We start from the raw sequence: 20,000 nt of genomic DNA, 5'->3' as shown, positions 1-20,000 counted from the left end.
GAGGTCATTTATGAATATCAGGAATAATAGAGGTCCAAGGATAGAGCCCTGAGGTACTCCCGCATTTATGTCATATTGTTTGGATGTACGACCGTCGCGGACAACTTGGATTTTTCTATTACTTAAGAAGGATTTAATTACATTATGAATTCTTCCAGTGATTCCATATGATCTAATTTTCCTTAGAAGACCATCGTGCCATACCCTGTCAAAAGCCTTAGATATATCAAGGGCCACCGCTCTACCCTCCCCTGTTTTATCCAATGAACGGTATATACGTTCAGAAACTACAGTTAAGATATCTGCTGTTGAACGGGCTTGCCTGAATCCATATTGTTTGTCATATATATGTATATTGGGGTTTTAGATATTTACATTGATATTGGATTTTTAGATATGTATATATTGGGTTTTTAGATAGAGATATTGTGGTTGTAAGATGTGTATATGCATTTGGTTATTTGATATATATATATATATATATATATATATATATATGTGTATATTGGGTTTTTAGATATGTATATATATATATATATATATATATATATATATATATATATATATATGTCTCTCTATATGTGTTTTTTATATGTGTTTTGGGGTTTTAGATATTTATATTGATATTGGATTTTTAGATATGTATACATCTATTGGATTTATATATATATATATATATATATATATATATATATATATATATACATTTACTTTTACGATATGTATATATGTATTGGGTTTTAAGATATGTATATATATATATATATACATATATATAGTGTGTTTCCGACATGTATATATATACACACACATATATATATATATGTATAATAAATCAAGATACGTATATATATATATATATATATATATATATATATATATACACTTGTGCCCGATATTATTCATACCCCTCGGATCTTTGAGATTTCTATAAGAATATTGCTCAAACCAGAAGATAGACAATATTAAAGGGATTTCAAACAATAAATCAAGCATAAGCATTTAATTTAAACTCAACAAATAAATAAATTATGCAAGTTTGAAGCATTATACTAAGATAAACAATAATGGCACTAGTTCAAAATTATTCATACCTCTCTTACTAATAGTCAATAGCATGCCCTTTATTCTTAATAATTGCCTGTAACCGTTTTGGATATTCATCAACAAGGTTTTTACAATCATCAACACTGATTTTTTACCATTCTTCAATGCAGTAGTTCTCTTAATCCCTCAAATTTCTAGGTTTCCGCTTTTTAACCTCAGTTTTCAATATGTGCCAAAGGTTTTCGATAGGGTTCAGGTCAGGACTCTGGCTAGGCCATTCCAAAACATTAATGTGATTATCCTCAAACCATTTCTTGACTATTTTGGCAGTATGTTTTGGATTATTATCCTGTTGAAGGACCCAGTTTGGTCCTAAATGGAGCTTCTCCGCATCCTGTCTAATGTTTTTCTGGAGTATCTCCAAATATTGCTCCTTCTTCATGGTTCCATCTATCTTGACCAAACTACATGGACCACTAGCCGAAAAGGAGCCCCAAAACATTAGGCTACCACCACCATGTTTCACCGTGGGTATGGTGTTCTTTGGGTTGTAAGCTTCTCCTTTCTTCCTCCAAACGTAAGAAGCATCCATATGGCCAAACAATTCAATTTTTGTTTCGTCAGTCCACAAAATACTTGAGAAAATGACTCTGGAGAATTCACATGGGTCCTAGAAAACTTTAGACGTGCTGTAAGGCGTTTTCCGGTGTGCAATGGAGTCCTTCTTGGTCTTCTTCCTTTCAGACCATTTTCATGCAGAGTCCTTTGCAATGTTTGCCTTGATATTTTTATGCCAGAAGACTCCAGATTTTCTAAAATGACCTTAGTAGTGGTGGTTGGATTTGCATTAACACTTCTTACAATATTCCTGGTGGCTCTAGCAGACAGTTTCCTTTTCCTTCCTCTACCAATCAAGTTGTTTGTTGTGTGGTGGCTCTGGAATTTTTTGATGATGCTCTGTACTGTTGTTGTAGGGACCTACAATTTCTTGGAAATTGACTTGTAACCTAAACCATCCTTATGTGAATTCACAATTTTAGTCCTAAGATCATTACTAAGCTCTTTTTTCTTCCCCATTCTAATAATTTTTATTCTTTTTTTGGTTTTCAGTTGATATCATTTTAATTTCTGAAAAATGCAAAAAACGAAATGAAATTAATCAAAGGTTGTATAAAAGCATTCAAAATAAGAATCAAACAGGAAACAAACAGTCAGAAACTCGATTAATACTGAAAAAATAAGGGGGTATGATTATTTTTGAACATTGCAGATTTTATAAATAGCTGTATATTTCTTTTATTACAAGTATCCCGAGATTTTAAAATGACGAAAATGATCAGAAGAGGTGTATTAAGAATATGTATCAATATGGACGTAAACAATAAATTCTTACAAAGTTACACCTAATAAACTCAATTTTCAAGAGGGGGTATGAATAATATCGGGCACAAGTGTATATAAATATATACTTGTTTATTGTTATATAAACATGCTCACATCCCGCTGCTACAAATAGCCACTTGTTTCAATCAAACAACAGATATCATCAGGCAGCGACTTGACTATTCAAAAGTTCAATGAATAATGGATTTTTATTTTAGGTAGGAACTCTTTAGAAGTTGGAGTTAAAAAACTTAAAACACAGAACCTTAATTAAATAAAAAAGTAAAAAGGGAGAGGCAATTTAAATAAAGTTAAAAGATTACAATGGGGAGAGAGTGATTGAGAAGAGAAAAAAAAAGGAATAGAGACAGAAATAGAGAAAGAAAATAGAGAGAAAACAGAATAGAGAGAAAAACAAGAGAGAGAATATATATATATATATATATGATATGGAGAAGAAAAGAGAAAAGATATAAATGGTTATTAAAAAGAGAATAAGAACTAGAAGGAAAAGGAAAGAATAATGAGATCAAGTTAAATAGAGAAAGAGAGAAAGTAAGAATTTGACAGTATATAGAAAAAGAAAAAGAAAAAGAAAAAGATCTGCGTGTCAACCAATTTATGAACAATTATACAATTCAGTAATGAAACATATTATTACAAATACAAACAGAAGATACAACCCAAGCGTCAGAAATGAACGTGTCAAAAAAGGCAGTGAATGTATTCAGCTAGCATATTTATCCTCTTACATACGTCCACGAGTAAAATCAACGCAATTCAAACATACGTCTACCATTAATTAGGCCCTTTATGCTAAATGATATAAGTTTAAAGTTTTCGCGTTTTTATTAGATAAATATATGAATAAAAGAAGAAAATAATGATAAAACAATATTAAAATTATTATTAATAACAATAAACATAATAATAATGATAATTATAATAATAATAATAATAATAATAATAATAATAATAATAATAATAATAATAATAATAATAAAAACAGAATAAAATTTATATTTATTATCTTTTTAATATAACATATTTAGCCATAAGAGGGGATTAAATAAATTAAATAGGTCCAATAATTATAAATAAAAAACTACTAATATTTATGTATATAAAAAGAATACAATACAAATAAGTATATACACACGCACACACATATATATATCCATATATACACACACATACACACACATATATATATACATATATATATATACATATACATGCACATAAGTAAAGGTGTAACTATACTATTAAGTTGGAAGTTTAAGCTATTTAAATATAGATATAAAGTCATATTAAATCACAAAATAATACATTCAAGACCAGATTACTAATAACACAGATACAAGTACACTTACCTATAAATATATAAATATATTCAGGCAAAAGAAGTAATTAAATCAACGAAATACTCAAAAGTAGCGACGCACAGGTAGATAGTACCCAAATTAAAAATAATAAGATACATATGTATATACCCACAGAGAACCAACCGACATACAAATAAGCATATATATATATATATATATATATATATATATATATATATATATGTATATATATATATATATACACACATATACATATATATATATATATATATATATACATACACATACACATACATATACATACATATAATCTTATGTATACACATACATACAAAAAATACACAAATATATGCACACAATCATATACTAATAAACAACAACGCACACACACACATATATACTCACACATAAATATGTATAATTTACATAAATTATATATATAGAAATACATAAGAATACAAATAATATGGCAAGAGTACAGATAGATGCATACACACATAGAAACATACAAATGGATTGAATAAACATGGGAGGGTATACCAAATAATATAGAAATATATAGATCTAAGTACACACGGTCATAAAATAAATACATAGACACATACATATACACATAGACACACAGGTATATAAGATAGGAGAAGTAAAGAATGAAATCAGGAGAGGAGAAAGTATATTAATAGTATTTTAATAAATTATAGAAATCAGTGACAATTTTTAATTTATTTAAATTTTATATCTAAACTAAATTACTTAAAAGATGGTTTTTATAATGTTTGCAATTAATTAATTTTTCTATATACTGTCAAATTCTTACTTTCTCTCTTTCTCTATTTAACTTGATCTCATTATTCTTTCCTTTTCCTTCTAGTTCTTATTCTCTTTTTAATAACCATTTATATCTTTTCTCTTTTCTTCTCCATATCATATATATATATATATATATATATATATATATATATATATATATATATATATATATATATATATTTTCTCTCTTCTTTTTCTCTCTATTTTGTTTTCTCTCTATTTTCTTTCTCTATTTCTGTCTCTATTCCTTTTTTTTTCTCTTCTCAATCACTCTCTCCCCATTGTAATCTTTTAACTTTATTTAAATTGCCTCTCCCTTTTTACTTTTTTATTTAATTAAGGTTCTGTGTTTTAAGTTTTTTAACTCCAACTTCTAAAGAGTTCCTACCTAAAATAAAAATCCATTATTCATTGAACTGTTGAATAGTCAAGTCGCTGCCTGATGATATCTGTTGTTTGATTGAAACAAGTGGCTATTTGTAGCAGCGGGATGTGAGCATGTTTATATAACAATAAACAAGTATTATCAGCTCTTTTTATTGAGCACTATCTAACAACTTCGTTGAATTCATTAGTCCATTACTTTTGAATATAAAAAAACCCGAGTATATATATATATATATATATATATATATATATATATATATATATATATATATATATATATATATATATATATATATATAAATATATAAATATATTGTGGTTTTAGACATGTATATATATTGAGTTTTCGGATACGTATATATGTTAAGTTTTTAAATATATATGTATAATGGGTTTTAGATATGTATATATATTGGGTGTTTAAGTATGTATATATATTGGGTTTTATATCTATATATTTGGTTTTTAGTTATATATATATATATATATATATATATATATATATATATATATTGGGTTTTTAGATATGCATATGTATTGGGTTTTAGATATGTATATATATAGTGGCTTTTTAGTTAGGTATAAATATATTAGATATGCATATATATCTTGTTTTTTGTTATGTATATGTACGTTTATTGGGTTTTCAGATATATATATATATATATATATATATATATATATAGTTGGTTTTTAGATAGGTATATATACGGGGTTTTTAGATATGCATATATATATATTGGGTTGTAAGGTATGCATATATATATATATATTAGTTTTTAGTTATCTATATATATATATATATATATATATATTGGGTTTTTAGATATGTATATATATATATATTAAGTTTTTAGATATGTATATATGTATTGGGTTTTTAGATACCTATATACATATCGGGGTTTTAGGTGTATATATATATATTATATATATTGTTTTTTTTACATATGTATAAATGTATGTAATTTTTATTATATGTGTTTATATATTCAGTTTTTACTTATATATATATATATATATTGGGTTTTTAAGTATGTATATATGTATTAGTTTTTATAATGTATATATATTGTTTATTATAGTATATATCTATATATATATATATATATATATATATATATATATATATATTGCGTTGTTGTTATGTATATATATATTGGGTGTTTTTATATGCATATATATAATGGGTTTTTAGTTAGCTGTATATATATATATATACATTGGGTTTTTAGATATGTATATATACATATATATATATATATGTATATATATATATATATATATATATTGGGCTTTTAGATGTGTATATGTATATTGGGTTGTGTTGTATGTATGTATATATATATATATGTATATATATATATATATATATATATATATATATATTGGGTTTTTAGATGTGTATATATATATTGTATTTTTAGATATATATATATATATATATATATATATATATTGGGGTTTGGATATTTATATATGTATATATATATATATATTGTTTACATATATATTTCGTTTTTAGATATTCATATATATATAAATATATATAGTTATATATATATTGGGTTTTTGGATACGTATATATATTGGGATTTTATATATGCATATATATATATATATTGTGTTTCTAACTATGTATATATATTGCGTTTTTAGATACATATATATATACATTGGTGTTTATATATATATGTATATATATATGTATGTATTGTGTTTTTATATATGTATATATTGTGTTTTTAGATATTTATGTATTATGTTTTATGATATGTATATATATATTATGTTTTTAGATATGTATAAATGTATATATGTATATATATTGCATTTTTACATATGTATATATATATTGTGTTTTACAATATGTATATACTTTTGTGTTCTTAGATATGTATATATATATTGAGTTTTTAGATGTATATATATATATATTGCGTTTTAAGTGTTGTATATACATATTGTGGTTTTAGTGATGTATATATGTATATATATATTAGTTTTTTTACATATGGTTATATACATATATATATTTTTTTACATATATATTCATTTGTTGTTATGTATATAAATTAGGTTTTAACATATGTACAAATATTGGGTGTTTTGATATGTATATACATATTTGTTTTTTTGGTATGTATATATCTATATATATTTTTTTTTACATATGTATACATATATAACATTTTTATATAGGTTTATATATATATTCAGTTTTAAGTTATGTATATATATTTGGTTTTTATGTATGTATATATATATTAGGTTTTTACTGATGTATATATATTGTTTTTATAGTATATATATATATTGGGTTGTTGTTATATATATACATATTGTGTTTTTAGATATGTATATATATAATCGGTGTTTAGTAAGCTATATATACATTGGGTGTTTTGATCTGTGTATATATATTGGGTTTTTAGATGTGTATATGTATATTGGGTTTTGTGATATGTATATCTATATATTACGTTTTTCGATACGTGTATATATATATTTAGTTTTTAGACACGTATATATATTACATTTTGAGATATGCATATATATATATTTATTGGGTTGTTGGATACGTATATATATTGCGATTTTAGATATGCATATATATATAGTGTGTTTTTAACTATGTATATATATATTGCGTCTTTAAATATGTATATATATATATATATATTGTATATGTATATTGGGTTTTGTGATATGTATATATATATATTGGGTTTTTTGATATGTGTATATATATTTAGTTTTTAGACACGTATATATATTACGTTTTGAGATAAGCATATATATATATATCTTTATTTATTGGGTTGTTGGATACGTATGTATATTGCGATTTTAGATATGCATATATATAGTGTGTTTTTAACTATGTATATATATATATTGCCTCTTTAGGTATGTATATATATATATATTGGTTTGTAGATATGTAAATAAATATATATATATATATATATATTGGTTTTTAGATATGTATATATTGGGTTTTTAGAGCTGTATATATATATATTGGGGTTTTAGAGCTGTATATATATATATATATATATATATATATATATATATATATATATATATATATATTGGGTTTAGTATATATATGTTCGGTTTTTACATATGTATATATATATATATATTGGGTTTATATATATATATATTGCATTTTTACATATGTATATATATATATTGGGTTTTTAAATATGTATATATATTTTTCGTGGTCTTAGATATGTGTATATATATATTAGGGTTTCCGATATGTATATATATATTGGGTTTTTAGGTATATATATATATGAGCCTTTTAGTTATCTATATATATTTTGGGTTTTAGATATGTATATATATATTGTTTTTTTAATATGTATATATATTGGCTTTTTAGATATGTATATACATATTTGGTTTTTAGTGATGTATATACATATATTTATATATATATTAGTTTTTCGCATATGTATATATAGATATATATATTTTTTTTTAGGTATGTTTTCATATATATATTTAGTTATGTGTAAATATTGAGTTTTAACATATGTATATATATTTGGTTTTAAGTTATGCATGTATATATATATATGTAGTTTTTAGATATGTATGCATATACATATTGGTGGTTTAGTTTGAGATAAGCATAAAAAAAATAAAATCACCATTTGATAATTTAATACCAAAGCAAGCAATCGTCCATCAAACTACGCACACATCACGTAAAAGGTTTGAACCTGGTGATCGTGTATATTTTAAATGTATGAAAAATAATATTTCATACTGGGAGTTTGGTACGGCAGGTAAACGTATCGGTGACTTGGTATACACGATATAAGGTCCAAAAGGGATACACAAAAGACATCAAAATCAATTGAGAAAACGTCATATAAAAGACAATGAACATGACAAACCTGATGAAAAGGAAGATCCAATTGATATACTATACGAAGCGTTTGATATCGAACCACCACAAACCATGCCCGAACCGAGAAGATCGCGAAGGAAAAGAAAGTTTACAGAACCAATTATAATGAACCCCATGAGAAAAAGATATTGGAATCTACACGACTTGGGACGGGGTGTTGTGGAGACACCCACTAATTAACATAGGTAGATGATTGAGATATATAAAGGTATCAATCACCAATACCGGGAGAGTTCTGCAACGACCGCCAAATAGGCAAGACGCCTACGTTGCCTCCAGTAAGACATGCAACACTCAACCTGCCGGAATATCTCCAAGTGAAGTATATCTGAATACATGTAAATATGTATATAACTTTTCTGCCTAATATATTATTGTTATACCGTTACTTTTCCGTGTTCTTGTTAATTATTTGTGCAGACACAACATATATATATATATATTTATTTGGTTTTTAGATATGTATATATATATATATATTGGTTGTTAAATATGTATATATATATATCAGACTTTTGATATATATATATATATATATATATATATATATATATATATATATATATTGGGTTTTAGTAATCTCTCTATATATATTTAGTTTTTAAATATATATATATATTGGGTTTTTAGTTATGTATATATAACTTAGGTTTTTAGATATGCATAAATATTGGGTTATATATATATATATATATATATATATATATGTATATATATATATATATATATATATATATATATATATATATATGCGTGTGTGTGTGTATCTACTTTCTTTTTATATATGTATGTATATATTTTTGGTTTTAGGTATGTATATATATATATATATATATATTGGGGTTTTAGTTGTATATATGTATATATATATATATATACATATGTATATATATATATATATATATATATATATATATATATATATATATATATTGGGTTTTTAGATATCTATGTATATTGGGGTTTTAGACATGTATATATATATATATATATATATATATATATATATATATATATATATATATTAGGTTTTTGGACATGTATATGTATATATATTGGGTTTGGAGACATGTATATATATTGGGTTGTTAGATATTTTTTTTTTTACATTTTAATCCCCCACAAGGCACATTGCCACTTTGGTGTAGGGGGCTACTATCAGGGGTAACAACTACTAGGGCACTATGTTGGGATTTGGACAGAAAGATGTCGGTTCACGTAACACTTGAACCTCTGTATGTCAGTAAAGTTGGGGAAGCAGGGACCTGGAATGGAATTCCAGAGTCTAGCGGTTCTAGGGAAGAAATTACTGGAGTAGAAAAATATTTTACATAAAGGGATCTCTACTGTGTTAGGGTGGGATTTAGCTGCCTGTCGGGTTTGTTGAGTGTGTCTACGTCGTGGGGGCACAAGTGCTTGCAGTTCGCCAGAACATTCACCATTAAAATACTTGTAGAACAGGCAGAGGGATGCAACATTTCGTCTATGGGGCATAGGATTAAGCGTAGATTCCAGTTCAGGGCCTATCAGATTTGCGACTCTCTTTTGAACCTTGTCAAGAAGCGAGAGACTAGTAGCAGAAGCACCAACCCAAATATGACAGCAATACTTCATACATAGGCGAATGGAAGCCTTATAGAGGTACAGGATACTTTCAGGTGTTAGTTGTTTTCTAGCACGGTAGAGAGAGCCTACCTTCTTCGCCGCGCCCCTAGTAATGCTTCCAATGTAATTGTTCCAACTCATGTTTCTTGTGTGCGTTAGGCCAAGCAGTTTGAAAGATGTACTCTCAGATAAAGTCACTGGCCATTGCTATTGAGGGCAGAGAAGGTTTCTTGTAATTGTTGAAGGAAACAAGTTTAGTCTTGGAAGCATTGAATGTGACTATCCATTTTTGCCCCCATTCCACTACAGATTGGAGGTCATCTTCTAGTGTTTTTGCCATTTCTTTAGATATGTGTTCATTTGTTTTCCTGTCATGCCTGTTATAGAGCATGGTGTCATCAGCATATATACCCATCTCAGAGGAAATTTTGTTGGGGAGACACTCCCGCATTTATATCATATTGTTTAGATTTATGACCGTCGAGGACAATCTGGATTTTTCTCTTATCTAAGAAGGATTTAATTATGTTAAGTATTCTAGCAGTGATACCGTATGATCTAATTTTCCTGAGGAGACCCTCATGCCATACCCTGTCAAAAGCCTTAGATATATCTAGAGCTACGGCTCTGCCCTCCCTCGCTTTGTCCAGTGAATGGTATATACGTTCAGAGATTACAGTTATGATATCTGCTGTGAAACGGGCTTGTCTAAATCCATATTGTTGGCCAGTCAGAAATTTAGCATCTGTAAGCTGATGAACTAGAGCATCATTAATTAAAGTCTTAAATATTTTGGCAAAACGTGGGAGGAGGCTAATGGGGCGATAATTTAATGGGTCAGTTCTTTCGCCAGAATTCTTGAATATTGGTACCACAGAAGCAGTTTTCCAACAGCTCAAAAAGTAAGATTCATTAAGGAATTTGTTGTAGAGTTTGGAGAGAACTGGAGCTACTTCGGCTGAGCACTTTTTAATAGCACAGCTTGGATGAGATCGGGTCCACATGCTTTTGAAGTGTCAAGATGTTATATGATAGCATGCACTCAGCCGGGGTGACTTTTAGATCGTCTCGCATGGCGTCTGTTCGCATAGGAAATTCAGATAGGATGTGGTTGGAAGGGTCCAGTGTGGAGTTTGAGGCAAACCGACTGGCAAGCATGTTAGCCTTTTCGGTTGCTGAGCAAACAACCCCGTGATTGTTGGTTAGTGGGGGAATTGTTGATTGCCCATTATTTACTACACTGTTGTAGATTTTCCAGAAATCACGCGTTCCTAATTTTTGTGCTTCGATGCGTTTTTTTTGTGGTTTCAGTAAATTCTCTTTTAGCGGTCGCTATTTCTTTCTTAACGTTACTTCTAGCTGCTATATACTTTTGTCTGTTTGAACTGGACTTACGTCGGTTAAATCTGCCGTATACATGCTGCCTGAGCAATGGCATTTGCGCAAGTCGAAGTAAATCATTGGGGAGAGTGAGGCTTGCTATAAAATCTCCGCATGGGAACACGTGCTTCAATTTCCGTGTAGACCCATTCAGTGGTCTCATTTGCGTACTGTTCCGCAGGAATAGAAAAAATATTTTCCCATGCGGCATCTCTGATAAGATCTCTGATGGCTTCTGAGTCAGCCTTTTTATAATATCTCGTTGTTTTAAGCACTGGCTCTTCAGTTTTGGCTCTAGAGTTTAGGGCGATTTCGACCATTATCACTGCATGATCAGCATTCCCGAGTGGGCTGTCAGCATTTTTTATACGATCCTCTAGAACTGTAGTCAGAAGCAGATCTAGAAGTGATGCATATTGTTCTTGCTGGTCAGGGAAACGGGTTGGAAATGTAACAATTTGTGATAGGGAGTGAGATATAGCGAAGCTATGTGTTGTGCTGCCCGCTGCATCTGTGTAAGTAGAGAATCCAAGCCAGTTTTTGTGATGGACATTAAAGTCACCAAATACATGTACTTGTGCGCTAGTGTCGAGGGAGAGTGCTGTGTCTATGCTGTCAGAGACTTTGTGTATTATGGTGCAGTCCTGGGTTAAGGGAGAGCGGTAGAGAAAATAAAAGTAGCTAATGTTATCTTGTATGTTTAGTCTAAAGCACATAAAGGCTTGATCGTCCGATTCTAGGTTTGTTTCTCTAGTCAAGGAGAGGGTGTTACGAATGTAGATCCAAGTCCTTACGGCATATATATATATATATATATATATATATATATATATATATATATATATATATATTGGGGTTTTAGATATGTATATATATATATATATTGGGTGTTTAGTGATGTATATATATATATATATATATATATATATATATATATATATATATATATATATATATATATCAAAACATTATTAAGGCAATCATGAAGGTAAGACGTATTCCTTCGGAATTCATTCTATATTAAAAAAAAGACCGAGGAGAAAAGGAAAATGGATAGCGACTAAGAAATAAAAGTAGGGGGGAAAAATCAAAACAAGTCAATTGAAATGTGTTGCCCACAAAATTGAAATCGACGGATTTATTTTTATTTTGAGTAATTTGTTTTCCATAATAATAATATCTAAAAAAGAGACGGAAGCAAAACCAATCTGTTTAAAATTCAACGCTATTTCACACGGTTAATGGTAGCCGAATGGATACGGCCTCCGCTAATCGAGCCAGAGATGTCTCGTGTCGCGGGGTTCGAATCGTTTGACTGGTAGTAATCGTGACACCCTGCACTGAAGAATCCCGAAAGGATGAAACACTAGTGTGTAGGTATTTAATTATTATAGTAAAAAAATAATTATATATATATATATATTGGGTTTTCAGATATATATAACATAATATATATATATATATACTTATATTATATATATATATTATATATATATATATATATTGGGTTTAGATATGTATATAGGTATTGCGTTTTTAGATATGTATTGGGTTTTTGGGTATATATATATATATTGGGTTTTTAGATATATATATATAGACTTCGTAGCCTCGTAGGAGATGTCCTTTTCTCCTCCTTGCAACCTCTATCTCACAGAAGAGATGTTGCGAGTTTGTCTCTGATGTATCGTTATTTTCATGGAAAGTGTTCAACTGAGCTTCAATCTATGGTCCCCCCTCGCCAAACTTTCACAAGAAACACTCGTCTAGCTGTAAACACTATCAATAATTTCCCCCACTCTTTATCTGTGCCTAAACCTAAACGTAGATTCCATGAACAAAGCTTCTTTCTTAGAACTGCACGCCTGTGGAATTGTCTTCCGTTTTCCTGCTTTCCGGCTGACTACAATATGGTTGTCTTCAAGTCTAAAGTAAATAAGTTCTTGATGAGCCGTTCCATATAAGTTATTAAATTTACCAAATTTTCATTACTAATGATTACTATATTGACCAATTTCTACTGTACACTCTTTAACCCTTATCCTTGAGTGGCCTCTGGGCCTTGATAATGTGGTGATGCCTTTGTAAAAAAAAAAAAAAAAAAAAAAAACATTGAGGTTTTAGGTATGTGTATATATATATATTGGGTTTTTGATATGCATATATTTATTGGTTTTCAGATATATATATATATATATTTATATTGGGTTTTTATATATGTATATATAAATTGGGTTTTGGTTATGTATGTATATATATATATATATATATATATATATATATATATATATATATATTGGGTTTTTAGATACGTATATATAAATTGGGTTTTGGTTATGTATATATATATATTGTTTTTTTAGTTATGTATATATATATATATATATATATATATATATATATATATTGGGTTTTTAGATACGTATATATATATTGGGTTTTTAGATATGTATATATATACATATATATTGGGTTTATTGGGTTTTTAGATATGCATATATATATATATATATATTGGGTTTATATATATATATATATATATATATATATATATATATATACATATATATATATATATATATATTGGGTTTTAGATATGTATGACTTGGTTTCTTTCCTCTCATCTATTTACATTTCTGATACCAAAGGTACTGAAGCTTTTATGCATATTTATTGTCATGTCATTTAGTTTATATGTCGTTATCAAATTTATTTGTGTATATTATTGCTATATCATTTTTTATTTGTTTGTTTTTTAAATTTTATATATTAGTATAAAAAGTAACCGTATTGTTCTACATTTTCCTATTAGTTAAGCTTTTTTCTTATATAGATTGATTCTCTTTAATAATGATGGACTTTTGAGAAGTAGGCTTATGCAAGTGCTAAGTTTATTTCTTAGCAATTTTAGTTAAGTTTTTTTCATCTTTATATACTTGAATTATCTTTTGTTATTGTAAACGTTTTAGAAGTCGGATTATGTATGTGCTAAGTCTGCGATAAGTTAAATTAAGTTTTTTTTCCGGGAATTCAAACTGAATTGATAAGCGCTGAGTCATTAGTATAAAAAATATTATTTCTTTCTAAGAGTGCCTAATCATTGTAATACCAACGCAAAACGAAAATATGTATCTAAAAATGAGTTGTTTTCTTTTTATTTTGTAGATATACTACTATGGATTGTATCAAAACTGTCGGTATACAAGACGCAAAACCGTTGACATAAATGAATTTCAAGGGCCGCCACACGCCAGTATGGAAGCCGTTTTGATGGGAACAGTTTGTTATGTAAGTATAATAAATAATATCATATACTATGATAGTTATGCAAGTATAATTTATAAATAGGATTTCTTCTGAAAGTACACGATTCAGTTGCACTGATATTTTTTTTATTACATTTTCACCCCAAACAAGGCACATTGCCACTTTGGTGTAGGGAGCTACTATCAGGGGCAAGAACTACTAGGGTACTATGTAGGGATTTGGGCAGCAAGATGTCGGTTCACGTTGCACTTGAACTTTTGCACGTCAGTAGAGTTGGGGAATCAGGGACTACTGGAGTAGAAAGATCTTTTACATCTAGGGATCTCTACAGTGTGGGGGTGGGATTTTTCAGCCTGTCGGGTTATTGAGAGTGTTCACGTCGTGGGGGCACAAGTGCATGCCGTTCGTTACCATTAAAATACTTGTAGAACAGGCAGAGGAATGCAACGTTTCGTCGATGGGACAGAGGCTGAAGCTTCGATGTCTATCAGATTTGCGACTCTCTTTTGAACCTTGTCAAGGAGCGAGAGACTAGTAGTCGATACACCAGCCTAAATATGACAGCAATACTCCATACATGGGCGAATGGTGGCCTTATAGAGGTACAAGATACTAGAGTTTTCTAGCTCAGTAGAGAGAGCTCACCTTCCTTGCAGCGGCCCTGGCAATGCCCTCGATGTAATTGTTCCAAGTCATGTTTACTGTGAACATTAGGCCAAGGAGCTTGAAAGACGCACTCTCAGATAAAGAGCCGTTGGCCATTGCTATAGGTGGCAGAGAAGGTTTCTTGTAATTACTGAATGAAACTAGTTTAGTCTTGGCGGCATTGAACGTGACCATCCATTTTTGTCCCCATTCCACTACAGATTGGAGGTCATCCTCTAGTGTTTCTGCCATTTCTTTAGATATGTGTTCATTTGTTTTCCTGTCATGCCTGTTATAGAGTGTGATGTCATCAGCATATATACCCATCTCAGAGGAAATTTTGTGATGGACATTAAAGTCACCAAATACATGTACTTGTATGCTAGTGTCGAGGGAGAGTGCGGCGTCTATGCTGTCAGAGACTTTGTTTATTATGGTGCAGTCCTGGGTCGAAGGAGAGCGGTAGAGAAAATAAAAGTAGCTAATGATGTGTTGCATGACTAGTCTAAAGCACATAAAGGCTGGATCGTCCGATTCTAGGTTTGTTGCTCTAGTCAAGGGAAGGGTATTACGAATGTAAACTCCAAGTCCGTGCATATGTCTGTCAGAGGCCTTACGGCAGAGTTGGAGATATCCAGGCATGTTAAAGTAGTTGGAGGGGATGGAGGAGTGTACGTTAGTCTCACTTAGTGCTAAGATATCCGGGGTATTTGTTAGGAGAAATGCTTCAACATCAGCTAAATTAGTTCTAAGCCCACGGATATTTGTGAATGCAAGCCTTAAGGGAGGAGGCAAGTTGGATTGGTTTGACCCTAAATCTGGTTTAAGCTTATTTTTAAATTGTACTGTCGTCATAATTGTTTTTTAAAGAGTATCGGTTTAGGTAAGGGGGAGCTGAACAAGAGGTGATGCAGAGCATCAGACATGCATCACAAGTAGAGCATCAGCTGACCTTTCTTCAACTAGGACTGTGGCCTCAGGAAAGCTCACCGGGGATGAATCTCCTCTAACTACAGAGTTCCACAGGCGTGCAGAAAGAAGCTTTGTTCATGGAATCTGCGTTTTGATTTAGGCACAGATATTGAGTGGCGGAAATTTTTCACAGTGGATTCGGCTAGACGGGTGTTTTTCGTGAAAGATTGGCGAGGGGGGACCAGAGATTGGAGTTCAGACGAGCACCTGCCATGGAAATAACGATAAGACAAGGATAGGCTCGCAAAGTCTCTTCTGTGGGAGAGAGGTTGCAGGCTAGAGAAAAGGGCATCCCCCACTAAGCCACGAAGTATATTTTGTACTCTATCAAAACAGGATAGGCTGTTTTTAGCAGCTCCTGCCCAGATATGGCAACAGTATTCCATCCTTGGACGTACTTGGCTTTTATATAGATAGAGAATTGCATCAGTAGTGAGATATCTTCTGGAGCGGTAGAAGGATCCCACCATCTTTCCAGCGACCTTGGCAACAGACTTGATGTACGTGTTCCATTTCAGATCAGGAGTAAAGGTCAAACCCAGAAGCTTGTCAAAACACGGAGCCTCACCCAGACGAGAGCCATCCATCACAATTGATGCCAGATGGGGATCAGAGCGTTGATGATGTAAGGATAGGAGTTTGGTTTTGGATGCATTAAAGGTAACTAGCCACATCTTCCCCCACTGAACCACGCGCTCGAGATCAGAGGAGAGAGAATCAGAGAGAACTTTGTCATTTACAGCCTTTGATGTGTTGCTGTAGATGGTCGTGTCATCAGCATAGATGTCAACGAATGATTTAAGTATGTGTTTAGGGAGGTCATTGATGTAGATCAGGAAGAGAGTTGGGCCCAGGATTGACCCCTGAGGGACCTCAGCATTTATATTGCAGGCCTCCGATTTTTGTCCATCTACCACTACTCTTATAAGCCTATCGGAGAGAAATGATTTAATGATTGAGAAAACATTTCCAGTTATACCGTAGCTGGAAATCTTGTGAAGTAGACCCTTATGCCATACCTTGTCGAAGGCCTTTGATATGTCAAGAGCAATTGCCCTAGAAAGGAAGCCTTTGTCAAGAGATTCACTAATCCTGTGGGATATAACCGTCAGCACATCTGCGGTAGATCTTGCAGAGCGGAAACCATATTGTGTGTCACTAAGAAGGTTATTCCTGCTGAGGTGGTTGACTATTTCTCTATTTAATATTGATTCCAGCAACTTACTCATAACACAGAGGAGACTTATTGGTCTGTACTGAGAGGGAGATGACTTATCACCTGAATTCTTAAATACAGGGCAAACTGATGAGGTCTTCCAGGGGGTCGGAAAGCACTTCTCCTTAAGGCAGCGCTTAAATAGTTTCGTAAGTATGGGAGCAAGTTCTGGTTGAAGCTTTTTTAACACTATAATTGGGATGCCATCAGGGCCAGTTGCTTTACTAGAATCTAGGTTTTTTATTAGCTTGGCGACCTCATGCACGGATATTTGTATGTTACCTAGCTTGTTCTGTGTTATAGGAGGAAATATGGGGAGTTGATGGCCTTCGTCGCATAGGGTAGAATTAGCTGCAAAGTGCTTTGCAAATAGTTTGGCCTTGTCTGACGCTGACGAGATGACCTCTGGTCCATTGATAATGGTTGGGATAGAATGCACACTTCTGTTCAGGATCCGATTTGTTATTTTCCAAAACTGGTGAGAACCAAGCCGCTGATCAGCTACCTTGGATTTAACAGACTGGGCATATAGCTCTCTTGCATTTTTTATTACTCTTAAGATAAAAACGAAATGTAAGAAGCCCCCAGATGTACCCCTCCACCGTACTGTATACCAATACTCTAGGTCTGTACTGAGAGGGAGATGACTTATCACCTGAATTCTTAAATACAGGGCAAACTGATGAAGTCTTCCAGGGAGTCGGAAAGCACTTCTCCTTAAGGCAGCGCTTAAATAGTTTCGGAAGTATGGGAGCAAGTTCTGGTTGAAGCTTTTTTAACACCATAATTGGGATGCCATCAGGGCCAGTTGCTTTACTGGAATCTACGTTCTTTATTAGCTTGGCGACCTCATGCATGGATATTTGTATGTTACCTAGCTTGTTCTGTGTTATAGGAGGAAATATGGGGAGTTGATGGCCTTCGTTGCATAGGGTAGAATTAGCTGCAAAGTTCTTTGCAAATAGTTTGGCCTTGTCTGACGCTGACGAGATGACCTCTGGTCCATTGATAATGGTTGGGATAGAATGTACACTTCTGTTCAGGATCCTATTTGTTATTTGCCAAAACTGGTGGGAACCAAGCCATTGATCAGCTACCTTGGATTTAACATACTGGGCATATAGCTCTCTTGCATTTTTTATTACTCTTTTACAGTGGTTGCTGGCAGACCTGAAAGCAGCTTTAGTCTCAGTGCATCTATTACGTTGGTAGTTATGGAAAAAGTGATTTCTGTGCGCAATAGCAGCAGCACATTCTGGGGAGAACCATGGCTGGCTGTTAGGTTTTTGTTGGAATTTTTAGATGGTATGAATTGGTCTATGCCTACAATTAACCATTCGGTCAGATCTGATACTATAGAGGACACTTCCTTTTTAAACATGGAGTGCAGAAGTAAATCAGATATGAATGTACGGAAGCTATCTCAGTCAGCCATAGAGTATTGGTATACAGTACGGTGGAGGGGTACATCTGGGGGCTTCTTACATTTCGTTTTTATCTTAACTGATACGACGGAGTGGTCGGAGGATCGTAGAGGAGAATGAATGGAACATGAACATAGCTCAGGGGAAGTTGAGAGAAAAAGGTCTAAGAGGCTTGCATATTGACCAGTAGTATCGGGCACACGGGTGGGTTCGCGAACAATCTGAGTGAGGTCATAAGCAATGGCAAAATCATGACAAAACATCCCCTCATCATCTGTCTTATTTGAATGGGTCAGCCATTCCACGTTATGGACATTGAAGTCACCGCAAATGTGGATGTTAGCCGAGGGATGTGAAGACAGTATGTGGTCTATTTTCTCAGATATGCTCTTAAAGATAGTAAATCCGCTGTTGTGGGGCCTATAGAGGGCAAATATAAATGCAGTGGTGTTAGCAAGTGCAACCCTGAAACACATATAGGGTAAATTAGGATCTTCTTTAGAGATATCCCTGCCACGCGGGAAGCCATCCTTAATGTAGGCACATATTCCATGCCCATGGCGATCTTAGGTGTCAGATTTAGCTGT

At 31.4% G+C, this 20,000-nt stretch overlaps 1 protein-coding gene across 1 annotated transcript in view; it reads left to right on the top strand.

The window, feature by feature from the left end:
• The window catches only part of LOC145241389 (CD109 antigen-like), a 322,627-nt gene that overhangs the window by 141,104 nt on the left and 161,523 nt on the right, over window positions 1–20,000 (top strand). The window contains exon 14 of the mRNA XM_080104314.1: window positions 15,055–15,177. Within this exon, the coding sequence (XP_079960440.1) occupies window positions 15,055–15,177 (123 nt within the window). The remainder of the gene's footprint in view (window positions 1–15,054; window positions 15,178–20,000) is intronic.

This window comes from Euprymna scolopes, chromosome 2 (genome assembly GCF_053919585.1).
Source record: "Euprymna scolopes isolate OS-2025 chromosome 2, ASM5391958v1, whole genome shotgun sequence".
NCBI classification, from domain to species: domain Eukaryota; kingdom Metazoa; phylum Mollusca; class Cephalopoda; order Sepiida; family Sepiolidae; genus Euprymna; species Euprymna scolopes.
This window is presented reverse-complemented; position numbering and strand designations above follow the sequence as displayed.